We start from the raw sequence: 15,853 nt of genomic DNA, 5'->3' as shown, positions 1-15,853 counted from the left end.
TAATTGTTGTCATCGAGGGGTGGTGCAACAAAGGTAGCACCAGGGTTTTCAATGGGATGAATGTAGTACGCGTTTCTGAGGTTTAAGACTTGATCTTGTTTGTCGTTGGAATTTTCATCGGGTTTATCGGATTCGTCATCGGAAGCCATGGAAGCAAGATGGATATGCAGCCATGCAGGGTAGGTTTAATGCAAGCGGAAGAGATGAATGAAAGGAGTGTAGTCGACTGATACCATATTACAGTTGCAGCTTAGCGCAACTTAGCTGCAAGGTAGAAGATGAAATAAGCTATAGTGGGAAAAGGGAATCAGTTCAATTTTAGATTCATTTCCTAGAGTAATTGTACTGGGTCATATATATATATATATATATATATATATATATATATATATATATATATATATATATATTACATTGAGCCCAATAAACAACATCAGACCCAAATAATAAAGCCTACGTATCTAATATGACTAAAACAGATTAAATTAGATAACTCGGTTGAATAAACCGGTCTCCATAACAAAACTATGTATTTATTAAACTGGTCGAACCAGATGACTTGGTCTCTAAAAAATATTAAAATACTTACAAAATTTCAAAATATCATAATTTCACATGTTCATTCATTAAATTTAAATTCTAAATATAGTCATTGGTCACAACAAAATAATATAAAATACAAATTTCTAAAAGTTATTTGAAATAAGTTTTTGAATCAAGTCTAATTATATATTTTTTAAATTATGAAAACAGCGTCATTTTTTATAGGAAAAAAACACATACATTTGACTCGTCGATTTTCCAAAACCGCCGGTTCACCGGATTTTAAATAAAAAAATTCAAACACACAAAAAACGTCAATTCAATTGACAACAATGTTCAACATATAAGAAGAGTTGCTAATCTGATTGATGACAGTGTACAAACAAATAGGAGAGACTATATTTATTTTTTTAAAAGTAAGTTATTTGAATAAATATTTTATAAAAAATAGTAGTTGAAAAATACAATCATGATGATTTCAAATAGAAATTTGAGAAATTGTGAGCAAAACTATCCGAAATAGTAGTTGAATAATACAATCATGATGCTCTCAAATAGAAAACAATAATTATTAAAACAGTAACGATTACTTTTTCAATAAAAAAAGGAAAACTCTAAGATATTTGAATATTGAACAAACGCTTTTAGAGGACAGTGAAAGTTTAACCTACAATCTTTCATATGAGCATTTCTAACCAAATGAATCAACTTTGGTAATATACAATTTTTCTATATGAGACAATCTTCTCCATAAGTCACGCAATTCAAATATTTTGGATCTTTAATAAAAAATATAGAGAAATAAAAAAAGATATACACCATAGAATTCAAGTTGTGTGGCTGAAATGGAGGAGGACTTTTGAGATTTTATGTGATGCCAAGATACCGCTAAAGTTTAAGAGAAAATTTTATTAGACTGCGATAAAACCTACGATATTATACGAGACAGAATGTTGGATAGTTAAGAATTAACACGATATTAAAATAAGTGTAACACATGTGAAAGATGTGGCGCTGGAAGTATGGTAAGACTAGACAAGATAAGATTAGAAATGAAAATATTATAAGGAGTATTGGGGTAGCACCTATACTAGAGAAGACGGTGAAAAATAGACTTAAGTGGTTTTTGCATGTAGAGAGAAGATCTGTCAATTTTGTGGTAAGGAGGGTAGATCAGATGAAGCAAAGTCAAACAACTGGACGAAGAAGAAGATCTAGGAATACTATAAGAGACGTTATTTAAAAAGATCTCGAGATTAACTATTTGGATAGATGCATGGTTATGGATAGAACATAATGGTGAAAATTGATCATGCAGGTGACCCTACTGTTATCTTGGAAATTCTAGCTGATAAAAGTCAATGAAGAATGCTAATAGCTACGTTGAAAAATGCTAAGTGCGAAGAAGTCTCGACTGAAAAGCTTTGACATATTAACCACTCCAGCTAAGTAGTTTGGTTAGCGTGGTAAGAATGCTTTGGAAGAATCTCAAGAACAGGTCCACAAGATTAAGATCACTCTCTCTTCAAAACATGTCCAAAATCTCAAAAAGGGTAACATAAGGTAAACCTTCGACACAAAGTCGAAGTCAACACATTTATCAGATATTGAGACTTAGAATATTCTTGAGTCCAAAGACTTCATGAGGTGGAGATGTCTCAGCACTATGAGATGTGATCAAAGATTCTTGAGTAAGGAAGTTGAGAAGTTCATAATAGATATCAACGCAATTATCAGCTTGATACTTGGTTTTTTCAATAAATTCATCTTTAAAGGGTAGAATCGTTATAGTTTGGAGACAAGTTACGATGCCATTTGGGGATTTCCCCCAAACAGTTTGGACTATATTAGAGTATTCTGGATGAGTGACTCAAGTTGGCTCAAACCTAAAAGGGTGTGGCTCGTAGTCTTGGAGGGGAAGGCCACACCTTAGGAGAATGGGGTTGTGGTCAAAATGAAATTTACACAACACCTTAACATATGCATCAGTGAAAGCCATGCACTAAGAAACGTCAACCAGGGCCCTATCCAGCTTGCAATTGACCATTCTAGTACCACTACAAGGCCTATTCCAAGTGAATTTTACACCAGTCATGTCTACTTTAACTAAATTACATTTCTCAATAACATTCAACAAAGAAGTTGCCTTAGGATAATTAAAACTACCTCCTTTTTATTCACTCAGATGAATGATATCGTTAAAGTCTCCAATCAGCATCCAAGGACCATTAACAGATTTTCCTCTGCTCAATGAGATGGAGTCATAGATCAAGATGATAAGTGTACACGAGACTAGCATAAATTCTAGTTACATACCAAGAGAAAGTTCTCATTGATAGCTTGATAGAAGTTGTATCCATAAAGACTTCATGCACGACAGTTGAAATATTACTACCATTTTGCTTTAACATCCAAATGCCTCCAAATTGACCATGCACATCCACGTAGTGAACACTCACACATCCAGCTTTATTATAGAAAGATTTGGTCTTTTGAAAGTTACTGTGTGTTTCCATAACGATTAGAAACGTTGGAGAGTGTTTTCTAATCAATTTCATCATCTGCTTGTTAGACTTATTATCAAAGGCTCCCTAGATATTCGAGGAGAGCATTATGACTTCTTTGAAACCTAACGTAACTAGTCAAGTTGATGGAGGTGAAAAAGAAAGTCCAGAAAACAAGACAACATATGTAGCCGACTCCCATTCAATGGAAGTTACTCGAACAACTTCCTCTTCTTGAGAAGAACCCCCTCATCCATAACACATTGGTTATTTCCATTATGCTTACTTGTTTTCGGTTCAAAATAAGGAATGTTGTATCATGCGATGGTCTCCAAACCTAAATTTACTATAGGAACGATATAGGTGTATTTTGTAGTACTAGGTACACCCTTTTGAGCTGGGTAGGAATTTAAAGTTTGACCATTTTTTTGTGAAGGCCCATTAAGAAAAAGATATGGTTCCAAAATGTCAGACTTGACCTTGGTGCATGGGTCCCCTCTGCGTGTTGGCTGACGTGCGTATGGGGTAGGTCCACTCTTATTAAATCTTCGTTTCTTGGAAACTAAGTCAAATTGACTAGGTCTAGCAGTTTTGCTTTCAGTGCTTATTTCTTTTAAAGATACATCAATCCCCTTTATTTTAGAACTTCTCATATCTCTATGCGCATTATTGGATAAAGATTTCTCTTGACCATAACTGACTTTTTTGTTGCATTTTTTCCTCTGCACCAGCAGCAAATCACCATGACCTACATTTCTTTCTCCCGATTCTTTTGCTACAATCTCGGTGTTGTTATCGCCCATTTCCTGTGCAATTCTATAAGCCTTTTCTCATGGACAACATCATTTTTGGACAGACCTCTTGGTTGCACTATCATAGTTACAGACGACTGCATCAAATTACCTAGTATTTTCTTGCTATCACGAGCCTGATATCCATAACAATCACAACTGAAGCAAATAATGTGAAGGCCTTCATACTGCATGTTGTACCACTGGTCATTAACATTGACCTTTTCGTCAACCGGCAAGGTCAGATCAATCTTCACACAAATTTTGGCAAACCTTCCCTGCTCTACACTTAGGGTATTAGTATCTACCTTAATAGGAGTACCCCCAATAGATGTCAAACTAAGAATGAAACTTTCATCATAATACAATAAGTTAGACCTTGGAAATCGAATCCAAACCAGAGTCTTCTCCACTTATACGAGAGGACATGCAAAATCTGGAGTCTATCGAGTCACTGCCAAATAATGGTCAAACAACATCCATGAGCCTTCTCACACAAATAATGGTCGTAACAATATATTTATAGTAGATAATTAATTTCTTAATTTTTTAGAATTAGTTTTTGAATTTTTGAATTATTAATTTAAAAATAATGTATTTATGTTTATAGATATCCGCAGAACTATGGGAATCTGCAAAAATGAGAATGATGAACAAAATAGATTTTTTTTACCGATATGTCACAAAAATGAAAATAAAATATCAATATGCTACAAATTAAAAAAAAAAATTAAAGTGTCCTCTTTTGCAGTTGGGATTCGTCCATACATTGGTCAATCCCGTGAAGAAAAATTCACGCAGTTGAGGTTCAGACAACCCTTGGACGAGCGTTTAAGTCAAATATCTTATATAACCGACTTAACATATTTTCTGTAATTTTTGGAATTTTTCAAGTGTTCGTCCAATGCATGGACGAAACTATGAAGAAAAAAAAATTTAGTATTGCTTCAGGCAATGTATGGACGAACTCCAACTATAAAAGATGACACTTTCGATTTTTTTTTTAACCTGTGACATAATGGTATTTTGTTTTATTTTTGTGGGATAGTGGTAAAAAAATGGAACAAAATATTTTAGTGGCAAAAATCCAATACAAAAACAAAGAATAGATTTGAATATGAGAATAAAGATGGAAATGTATCATCTAGCTTTATTGTTTCGTTTGCAATGTCTTTTCTATGCACGAGAGAAACGTGATCACTTTTTTCTTAATTTACAAACATTTTCTACGTACATGTACTAGTTGCTAGTAGTATCATTGTACCTATTATTGACCACTAAAAATAAATAATGTTCTGTACTCATTTCCTTAAAAATGAACCTGCAGAAAAAGTAACTAAATTTGTGTTCCCTCCTTTTCGATATAAAGTTGTATTGTACCCATAAATTAAAAATATAATAAAGTAGTTAAAACTATTATATTTTTATCATACTAACTTTATTAATTTAATGGTTTATTCTTCACTATTATAAACATAAAAAATAATATATTATTTTAAAAGTAGCAAGCATATACAAAATTGATAATATAAGCAATACTATTTATAATTGTTCTTAATTTTACCTTTTTTTTTAAGTTGTAATTTAGTTTATCTATCATTAAACTTTAATAAATCAAATTAATTTTTTTATTGAAATAAATCAAATTACTTTAATGACAATTTTATTAATATTAAAGTTTCAACCAATAAATTTGACAACTTAATTTTTTTTTAAAAATTAACTAACATTTTAAAAATTAAATTACAATTTTGTTTCCTATTTCAGTAAATAAGGTAAAATATAAGAAACAATACTGAGCCTATCATGTACGGAGATTATCAATTTTATAGCCAAACATTTTTTTTTTTAATCAAAAGGGGTTAAAGACCTGTATTAGCAAAAGAGAAATAAAAAAGGGAGATCAGGTCAAAACCTTAATAGGACATAACCCGAAAACTCGGATAGCCATGCAAATCTCTATTGAAGTCCACCAAAACATTGGTATGAACATCATCCCACCAAGAAAAATTATCTAAAGTTAGACCTTTGTTAGTTAACTTATCTGCACATTTGTTATTCTCTCTATATAGATGTGAGATATACAAAAATTCCTAGACATAACGCCTATCAAACATCTATTCCATCTATTTCTAATATTCCAAAGAACCAAAGAAGGTTTGGAAACCGTTGCAACCACTAATTTAGAATCTGACTGCACATTTGAAAAAATCACTTATATTTTAAATAATATTTTATAAATAATTTTTAAAATATATTTTTTTTAAAGTTATAATTTTGACTATATTTTCATCTTCGATAATATATATATATATATATATATATATATATATATATATATATATATATATATATATATATATATATATATATATATATATATATATATATATATATATATATATATATATATATATATATATATATATATATATATATATATATTAGAATGTGAAAATTAATTTTTTAATTTATGAAAAAATCAATTTAAAAGATCTTTTAATATTTTAAAATACAAAAAAAAAATCAGTTTTTTTAAGCTAAAAGGACCATAAAACTTGTAGGATAAACCGATAAAGTAGAAAAATTTTCGAAACGCTCTTATGGTGTGTTTGGTTTAACGAAAAGGAAAGAAAAAGTGCGGCGAAATTCTACGTTACTGTAGAAGTTTAGTTTTGCAGTTTTCAAAAATTACGGTGGGAGAGGTAGTAGACGTGCATTTGGCTGCTCAAACGCCAAACCAATCACACCATTAATCTAATAGTTTTACAATATGCAGCGACAACAAAATTCATTTTATGCAAATAACTTTTTATAAAAATTAAATCACTTTTTATACTAATAATTTAAGAAATGCACATAATCAAATAGTTCTACAATACGAAGAGAAGAAAGAAGAATACATCAGAATCTGAGATGCCAAAGAAACACCCCTTAGAAAAAAAATGGTGAGGCAACAACTATAAATTCTAACCTATAATTTTATTTTTATTTTATTTTTGATATTGATAATTGATTTCCAATGAAATGAAATTGGACATTTTCCACTAATGGCTTCTCATTATAATCATCACTCCTTTAATAATTTTATAGTCATAATTGAAATAATTGAAATACGAGAGAACAAAAGATATTTAAGAAATTATTACGATGAATCTTTATACTAGATATTATCAGTAATATTTATACCATATTTGAATGGTTTTTGTATCATATTGTGTATTTTTAGATTGATTATCTATTGTTCAAGTAATAATTGTATATTAAAAAATTGAGTTGTTTTATCCTTGAGACATCGTGGTCGAGTGATTGTTTTGTACAATTTTGAGCAGTGTCACAAATTTTTTTAAAGAGAGCGATCTAATCCGTGACTGAACCAAATAATTTCTTCAGTGGCAATTTTTCAAAATTGAAAAACAACAATTTTAAGATGTTCCGATCTGCTATGGCTACCAAAAAAATTATTGGTCCTTCTTGGGCTGTTGTCTTTGATAAATTGTTCAAGTTTGACGGAATTTATTTCAAAAGTTGGCAACAAAAAAACAAGCGATTTTTCTTAGTCGTAAAAAGATTTACCAACGTTATGACCGATGGCATTCATGTTGTTCTTTCCAGATCAACCAAACAAATTAACGGTAAGAAATATGCGGATTTATTTCAAAAGTTGGCAACAAAAAAACAAGCGATTTTTCTTAGTCGTAAAAAGATTTACCAACGTTATGACCGATGGCATTCATGTTGTTCTTTCCAGATCAACCAAACAAATTAACGGTAAGAAATATGCGGATTTAGATGGAACACTTAATAATGTTGAAGCTGAATCTGCGCACAGATAAAAACAAATGATTACAACTTATAAAAGAAATCACCTTATGAAAAGAGAATGATTATCTATGCAAAATCATATTCTAAATGGACTCGCTGATGATTTGTATGATTATTATAGTAGTTTTAATATTGTAAGGAAGCTCTGAAAAAGAAGTATTATATCAAAAAAGTTGGGGAGAGAGAGAGAGAGAGAGAGAGAGAGAGAGAGAGAGAGAGAGAGAGAGAGAGAGAGAGAGTAGAAGTTAAGCTAAAAAACATGAAACACTTTGTTTAGCATTCAAATTCTCAAAAGTACAATATACTTTTGATAAAGTTAAATTATCTCAATCTAACCTTTGCCATGTTAAATTGGTCTCTAGATCATTTTTATAATAGTGTTCAATTTGTTTTTTGACGTTGTGCACATTAAAAAAGCATACAAACGGGCACGATAGTGCCCGTTTGGACGCTAGTATTTAATTGTGATTCTTCCATGGATGCGTGGGATACTCTTGATATGATTCATGGAGTTTTTCCAAGGTTCGAGCTAGAGAGAATGAACACACAAATCAATAAAATTAGAATGCCTAATGAATATGAGAGTCATTCTCATATATGGTACTTAAGCATTGGAAACCTTAGAGAATATATTATAAACTTTGTATTAAACAACTATATAAAACTATATAAGAATGAAGAATTGGATTCAAAGATCTGATTAAATCCTTAATTTAAAAGATAATAATACCTTTGTTGATTTTCAGGGAGAATCTAGAAAGGAGGAGATCATGAAGACATCCAAGGATTTGATCCAGCTACTCAAGGAAAAAGAAGAAAGATCTTCATCTTCCTCATCATCGTCACCTTCATCAAGAGGAACACTCAAACATGAAAGTAAAATAGCAACGCCAATAGAATATTTTGAATGAGCGATCTCGATAGATGAATGATCATCCAAAGAGTCATCATCCGATAGAAATGATAAAGAAGCCTCATGCAGTAACACCTGTCAAAGAACTTCATCTAGCCGAGTTTTTGTTCAAGAAGCTTCACCCATTAGAATATTTGAAGAAGCTTCAACTAGCAAAATCTTTGAAAATATAAATGGCAAAAAGACAACATCCAGAAGAATTTCTTAAGAATTAACTTTAACAAGAATTTTTAGAGACCCCTCATATTAAGTCTCCTTTGAAGAGGAGGCAGCAATGAAAGATGAATTTATGAAGTAAACATCAAGAGATTTATGCAAATATGTTTTCAAAAATATACCCGAAAATACTTCTGGGGACTCTTATGAAGAATCACCAAAAGAAAAAGAACATGTGTATCTTAAAGACACCTATGATAAAAGGAGATTATATTGAAGTAACTTTTTTAACTCGTCAATGACTCTTTAAATTTAACATTAATCTTGATAAAAAAAAAGAGAAATTAGAGAAGGAAGTTATTGATCTTAATGATTCTATTGATTTCTCATAAACTAACAATAATACTCTTGGGGAAAAATTTTCTAGTATGAGAAGTGAATTCTTAAAATCAAATTAATTAATGTGAATCTCTAAAAAAAGAAGTCACTAGTTTGCATGAAAATTTAGAGAAAATCACTAAAGAAAAAGTTAAGTTTGGACAATTAAATTATAATCCGTTTAAATTCTAGACTTTTTGGCCCAGTCCGCCAAAAGCTCGAGTCTATCATGGGCCGGCCCGAAGCAGATCGGATAGCCTGTTTTGCCAGCTCTATTCACTTTGTTTATATTGTTACGTTATTTCTTTCAAAATTATAATTATAAACTTAAAAACTTAAAAAATAAACTTTCACTCAAAGAGAGTAATTAACTATTTTTTAAAATTGAAATCTAGTTAACACTAAATGAAAGATAGCACGTGATCCACGCATTTTCAATTTTCATACCCTGGAGCCCACGAAAACTAATGCTTTTGTCGCATTGTTTTTATCATGACTGGTGATTTTTTTTCAGTACTATGATTCTTTTTCAGTACTATGATATTTTCTTCTTTTGTTGACAACTAACAGGGGTGCTTTCGGAATTTTCAAAATCAGACTAAATCATTCAAACATTTTCAATAAATCAGATGTTTCATTTTATGGATTTTTTATTTAAATAGCTTATTTTTAAATCAAATTAAGTTATTTGCCATAAACTCACAATTTTTAATGATTTTTTAGTGGGCTATGTAACTTAGAAGGAAACAAGCAGTCAATTTATGCAATAATTAAAACCACACAATTAAGAGAATACTATCCCTTACATTATATGGTTTGTTTTATTATAGAAAATAGAAACTAGCTAACTTGAAATGGATATTACATGATAGAACATTTCATATAGAACAAAAGACCATTATCCACTAATCAGTAGCTAATTATTTAAAGCTTAATTAATTAAGCAATGTAGTAGAGTGGATCTGGGAGCTTGAAAGTTCTAGCACCAGTGTTGGTTCCAAGAATATCACTCCATTGATCACCACTGTTTCCAATGATTCTGTAACCTTCTTCCTCAAGCTTCTTCCTCTCAGCTGATTTGTATGTAACTGCTGTCTTACCCTTATATATTGATAAATCCCTACATCCAAAAATTAATAACATAATTAGTATGAAAACTTTAAGGATCTATATTAAGAATAAATAATTAATGAATGTTTAGAAAACTAACTTCAAGATTAGTTTTTCATAAGTGTGGTAGCCAGCAAGTTTCAAGTTTGTGGCTGTTACATCCTTTTGGCTCAATGGTCTTCCTGTTAAGAACACAATCTTCACTCCACGAGCCAACAGTTTCTTGTACAGTTTCTGTGACTCTGGTAGTGCTGGTGCTTCTCCAAGGTCAACCCATTCATTAAACAAAGTTTCATTGAATGGTTCAATCCTATAAATTCATATTATATATTTTTTTTGTCAAATGAAAAAAATATATTGTTAGAAAATATACTAACAATTTTGAAAAAAAAAAAATTATTAGACACTAACCCTAATATTCTGTCACTAAATCTTAGAGTATATATATGAAAAAAAAAAAAAAGTAGCATACCCAAATCCATGTTTGGCATAATATGGAAGATTAGAGAGTGTGGTTTCATCAATGTCAAAGACCCAAACATCTTTTCCATCTCCATTAAGATTAAGAGTCTTAAGATAGAAAAAACCTTCACGGTTAACAGTTTTAGAGTCAGCTCTATATTGGTCACCTAGTACATAGTTACCAACATATTCTTCACATTCTTGTGGAATAGTTTTGAAGTTAATAACGTTGTGTGCTTCAACACCAAGTCTCCAGCTAGCACATGACACTTCTGGAATGTATTTTCCACCTAGGCCAGTTTTCATTCGGAGTGGGAAAATGTTGAAGTCTGAACCATGTTCATGGTTTGCAACATCACCATGACAGGTTGCTAAGAAAGTAACAAAACAGAAAAGGAGAATGTGATTCTTCATCATTCTTGTGAGTGGTTTTGTAACTTAATGTGTTTATGTTTGTGAGGGTTTCGTTCTTTATATAGAAGATTTCTCTTGTTAGAGGATAGCAAAATTGGTAACATAATAATTGCACAGTGAAAAAGATAAGTTGGGTGTACAAATTATCGTGGCTGAGGTAGTTCAACACTCAACTAGTGTTTCCTAGTTAGTTGAATTAAATTGATGGTTTAATTTTATATCCTAACGGAAATATATATATATATATATATATATATATATATATATATATATATATATATATATATATATATATATATATATATATATATATATATATATATATATATATATATATATATATATATATATATATATATATATATATATATATATATATATGCATGAAGCTAGTCATATGAAAATTTTAATAAATATAGTAAAATCTAGATATTTTTGTGCAACTACAACTAATCACTTGAAGTGAGAGGAACACTATGGAAAATGCATGAAGCTTGTCATATGAAAATTTTAATAAATATAGTTAAATATTTTACTTTTTTATATAAAAAATTTATTTTCTTTAGTAATTTAATGGTGATTGTTGTTTGATTAATTTAGCCATTGACTACTTCTCTTGTTTGATTAACTATCTTATCCCTTTGATTTGAAACTAATGTGTTTTAAATTTGTAGTATTAACATTAACCTACTTGATTTTTCAATCTCATAAAGTCATGATTTTTTTATTGCATTTTGATTATATGTTTTAAAAAGTTTAGTTACTAGGTGATTTGTGTTTATTTAGTCCAACTTTAAATGATTATGATGTTATTTTGTATTAGGTATATATGGACCATTTCCTAATTCTAAAACCTCATAAGGAAGGCATGGTATATCTGTTGTGTCACTGTAGGGGTGGTTTTTTTGGTATGGTGATAAACTTTTTATGTTACATCTTGGTATGGTGATAAACTTATCATAGCTTATGTTCCTCGTCAAGTGAGTGGATTAGAAGACATGAATTTGAGGAAATGCGAACGAAAATGTCGGTGATAATGATGAGGATGTTGGTAATGATTATGATGAGATAGATGATGAAGAGAAGAACATAGGATGACAAGTGATTTTGAAAATAATATGTTTCATTTTGCTATGCCGCAATTATTATCATTAGTTTAAACTATTTGATTGTATTTTTTTTTTAAGAATACTTAGAAATATTGTATCTTGTATTTGTATTAAAAATTAATTAACATATTGTGTTATTTTGTTAAATACATCAAGATATTAAATATATTTAAATTTTGTTGATTCATACATTAAATTATTAAATATATTTAAAAATATATATTTTTTAAATATTTAAAATATTAGAGACCGATTTAGTAACTACAATCATATTTAATTAAATTTTTTGGTTACCAAAATCAGTCACTAATGTGCTCTCAAATTCGGTCGCTATATTTCAGTCGCTAACTTCGTCGCAAACAGGTAGCGACTAGTACTTTTCCAACCGAATTGAAATAGTCACTTAATCGGTCGCTAAATCTTTTAAGGTATAAAAATATACTATTCTAAAAGTATACAAATATCGTCACTCTCCTTCAAATTGGAGTATATACGTCAAATGTACCAAATTTGCCACATATTGAATTAGTCTTAGGACCTCATAGGAACTTTGTAAAAACATATGTCAATTGATCATTAAATTTGGCAAAGCTTGCAACAATGTTGTCTAATTTGACCTTCTCTGACAAAATAGCAATCTATCTCAATATGTTTGGTCATCTCATGAAAAACTTGATTCGAAGCAATATGCAATTTAGTTTGATTTTCACAAATAAGTCACATTGTTCTATCTTTTTCAAATCAGAGTTCCTTGAGCAACTACTTCAACCAAATGAGCTCACATTTTACAAGTGTCATGGTCATATATTCTGCCTCAACGTTAGATCTAGTGACTACATTTTGTTTCTTACTTTTCTAGCATACCACCTTTCTGTTAGAACAAGATTTGTTCTTATCAATTATCTTAGTTTTGATGATAACAATAATATGAATTTTGCTTAAGATAATATGGTACTCTAATCCAATGCAATTTCCCTTTCAGGAAATATATAAAGAGTACGCATAATTCAGCGCTCAGAAGTTGTGTCTCAAATGGTTCAGCATGCAACATCAGAACATGGTCTGGCAAGACATCAGAAGATGGTCGAAGCAGAATCAGAACATGGGTCTATGGAAGCATCAGAAGAACATGAGATCAGAAGCACTGAAGATCAGAAGATGGTATCACGCTCAGAAGCACTTCAAGATCAGAAGATTAGAAGATGCTATGCACCAAGCTGTTTGACTCTGATGATATTCAAACGTCGTATTCACAAACATCAGATCAGAAGGAAGTACACGTGGCAGACTACGCTGACTGACAAAAGGAACGTTAAAGCTACTAAAGGCAACGTCAGTAGACACAGCGTGAACAAGGCTCGAGGTAGTTGACAAAAGCGTATAACATTAAATGCAATGCTGTACGGAACACGCAAAGCATTAAATGCACTCAACGGTCATCTTCTCAACGCCTATATATATGAAGTTCTGATGAGAAGCAAGGTTAACGATTCCGCACCAAAACGACTTATATCAAACTTGCTGAAACGCTATTCAATCAAAGCTCAGAATCTTCATCAACTCACTACATTGCTGTTGTAATATCTTAGTGAGATTAAGCTTAAACGATTAAGAGAAATATCACAGTTGTGATTATCGCTTTTAAGAAGCATTTGTAATACTCTTAGAATTACATTAAGTTGTAAGAAACTAGAGTGATCGTGTTGATCAGTATACTCTAGGAAGTCTTAGCAGTTGGCTGAGCAGTTTGTAACTAGAGTGATCGTGTTGATCAGAATACTCTAGGGAAGTCTTACGAGTGAACTAAGCCTAGAGTGATCGTGTTGATCAGTAGACTCTAGAAAAGTCTTAGAGGGTATCTAAGCAGTTGTTCCTGGAGTGATCAGTGTGTGATCAGAAGACTCTGGAAGACTTAGTTGCGGACTAAGTGGAAAACCATTGTAATCCGTGCGATTAGTGGATTAAATCCTCAGGTTGAGGTAAATCATCTCTGCGGGGGTGGACTGGAGTAGCTTCGTTAACAGCGAACCAGGATAAAAATAATTGTGCATTTTATTTTTATCGTCCAAGATTTAAAGTCACACTTATTCAATCCCCCCCTTTCTAAGTGTTTTTCTATCCTTCAATTGGCATCAGAGCGCCGGTTCTTAGGTGCAAGCACTTAACCGTGTTTAGAAAAGATTCAGGAAGAGAAAAACGCTTCATTTAAAAGATGGCTGGTGAAACTCCGACAAATCCACCTGCATCTACATCTGGCTCTGCTGAGCAATACAACGGTAACAATGGTTATACAAGACCGCCGGTATTTGAGGGTGAAAACTTTGAATACTGGAAAGATAAACTGGAAAGTTACTTTCTTGGTCTAGATGGTGATCTATGGGATCTTCTGATGGATGGTTACAAACATCCAGTAAATGCCAGAGGCGTAAAGCTGACAAGGCAAGAAATGAATGATGATCAAAAGAAGCATTTCAGGAATCATCATAAATGCAGAACTGTTTTGCTGAATGCTATTTCTCATGTTGAGTATGAGAAAATATCAAACAGGGAAACAGCCTATGACATATATGAGTCCTTGAAAATGACTCATGAAGGAAATGCTCAAGTCAAGGAGACAAAAGCTCTTGCCTTAATCCAGAAGTATGAAGCCTTCAAGATGGAGGATGATGAAGACATTGAAAAGATGTTTTCAAGATTTCAAACTCTTACTGCTGGATTGAGAGTTCTTGACAAGGGATACACCAAGGCTGATCATGTAAAGAAGATCATCAGAAGCTTACCCAGAAGATGGGGTCCGATGGTGACTGCATTCAAGATTGCGAAGAATCTGAATGAAGTTTCTCTGGAAGAGCTTATCAGTGCCTTGAGAAGTCATGAAATAGAGCTGGACGCAAATGAGCCTCAAAAGAAAGGTAAGTCTATTGCATTAAAATCAAATATCAAGAAATGCACTAACGCTTTTCAGGCTAGAGAAGAAGATCCTGAAGAATCAGAATCTGAAGAAGAAGATGAACTGTCCATGATTTCCAGAAGGGTAAATCAACTCTGGAAGACCAAGCAAAGGAAGTTCAGAGGCTTCAGAAGTTCAAAGAAATCTGAACGTGGAGAATCTTCTGATGACAGAAGATTTGACAAGAAGAAGGTCATGTGCTATGAATGCAATGAGCCTGGACACTACAAGAATGAATGTCCAAATCTTCAGAAGGAAAGCCCCAAGAAAAAGTTTCATAAGAAGAAAGGTCTTATGGCAACCTGGGATGAGTCAGAAGATGAATCAGAAGATGAGCAGGCTAACTGTGCGCTGATGGCGACAGAAGATGACGGATCAGAATCTACATCAGAATCAGATTCTGAAGAGGTATTTTCTGAACTTACTAGAGATGAGTTAGTTTCTGGATTAACTGAACTTCTGGAATCCAAGTCTCAGATTTGTATCAAATACAAAAAGCTGAAAAAGCTATTTGAATTTGAAACAAAGAGGCTTGAATTGGAAAATTCTGAATTGAAAGATAAACTTTTAAAATTATCCAATGATGTTGGATCTCCTTCTAATTCAGAAAAATCCACTCCTAGTCTAAACCATATTCTGAAAGAATATGATTTAAGTTTCAGGAAGTTCTTATCTAGAAGTATTGGCAGAAGTCAGCT

General features: G+C 31.6%; 1 protein-coding gene across 1 annotated transcript; it reads right to left on the bottom strand.

Annotated features, from left to right (window-relative positions):
* Positions 1-9,877: 9,877 nt before the first annotated feature.
* Positions 9,878-11,150, bottom strand: LOC131616326 (stem 28 kDa glycoprotein-like). The gene is made up of 3 exons (XM_058887626.1): positions 10,693-11,150; positions 10,321-10,530; positions 9,878-10,230 (listed from the first exon to the last, which is right to left on the bottom strand). Exons 1-3 carry the CDS (start codon positions 11,097-11,099, stop codon positions 10,050-10,052), a joined length of 798 nt encoding a protein of 265 aa, XP_058743609.1. The 5' UTR covers positions 11,100-11,150; the 3' UTR covers positions 9,878-10,049.
* Between the last annotated feature and the right edge of the window lie 4,703 nt (positions 11,151-15,853).

The sequence above is a fragment of the Vicia villosa genome, linkage group LG7 (assembly GCF_029867415.1).
Source record: "Vicia villosa cultivar HV-30 ecotype Madison, WI linkage group LG7, Vvil1.0, whole genome shotgun sequence".
NCBI classification, from domain to species: Eukaryota; Viridiplantae; Streptophyta; class Magnoliopsida; order Fabales; family Fabaceae; genus Vicia; species Vicia villosa.
The sequence above is the reverse complement of the archived record's forward strand: the minus strand, read 5'-3'. Positions and strand labels throughout refer to the sequence as shown.

Coding starts and splice junctions, on each gene's coding strand:
- LOC131616326 (XM_058887626.1), bottom strand. CDS start 11,099: ATGATGAAGAATCACATTCTCCTTTTCTGTTTTGTTACTTTCTTAGCA. Junction 10,531..10,692: donor TATGCCAAACATGGATTTGG/GTATGCTACTTT, acceptor ATGAATTTATAG/GATTGAACCATTCAATGAAA. Junction 10,231..10,320: donor TATGAAAAACTAATCTTGAA/GTTAGTTTTCTA, acceptor TTTTGGATGTAG/GGATTTATCAATATATAAGG.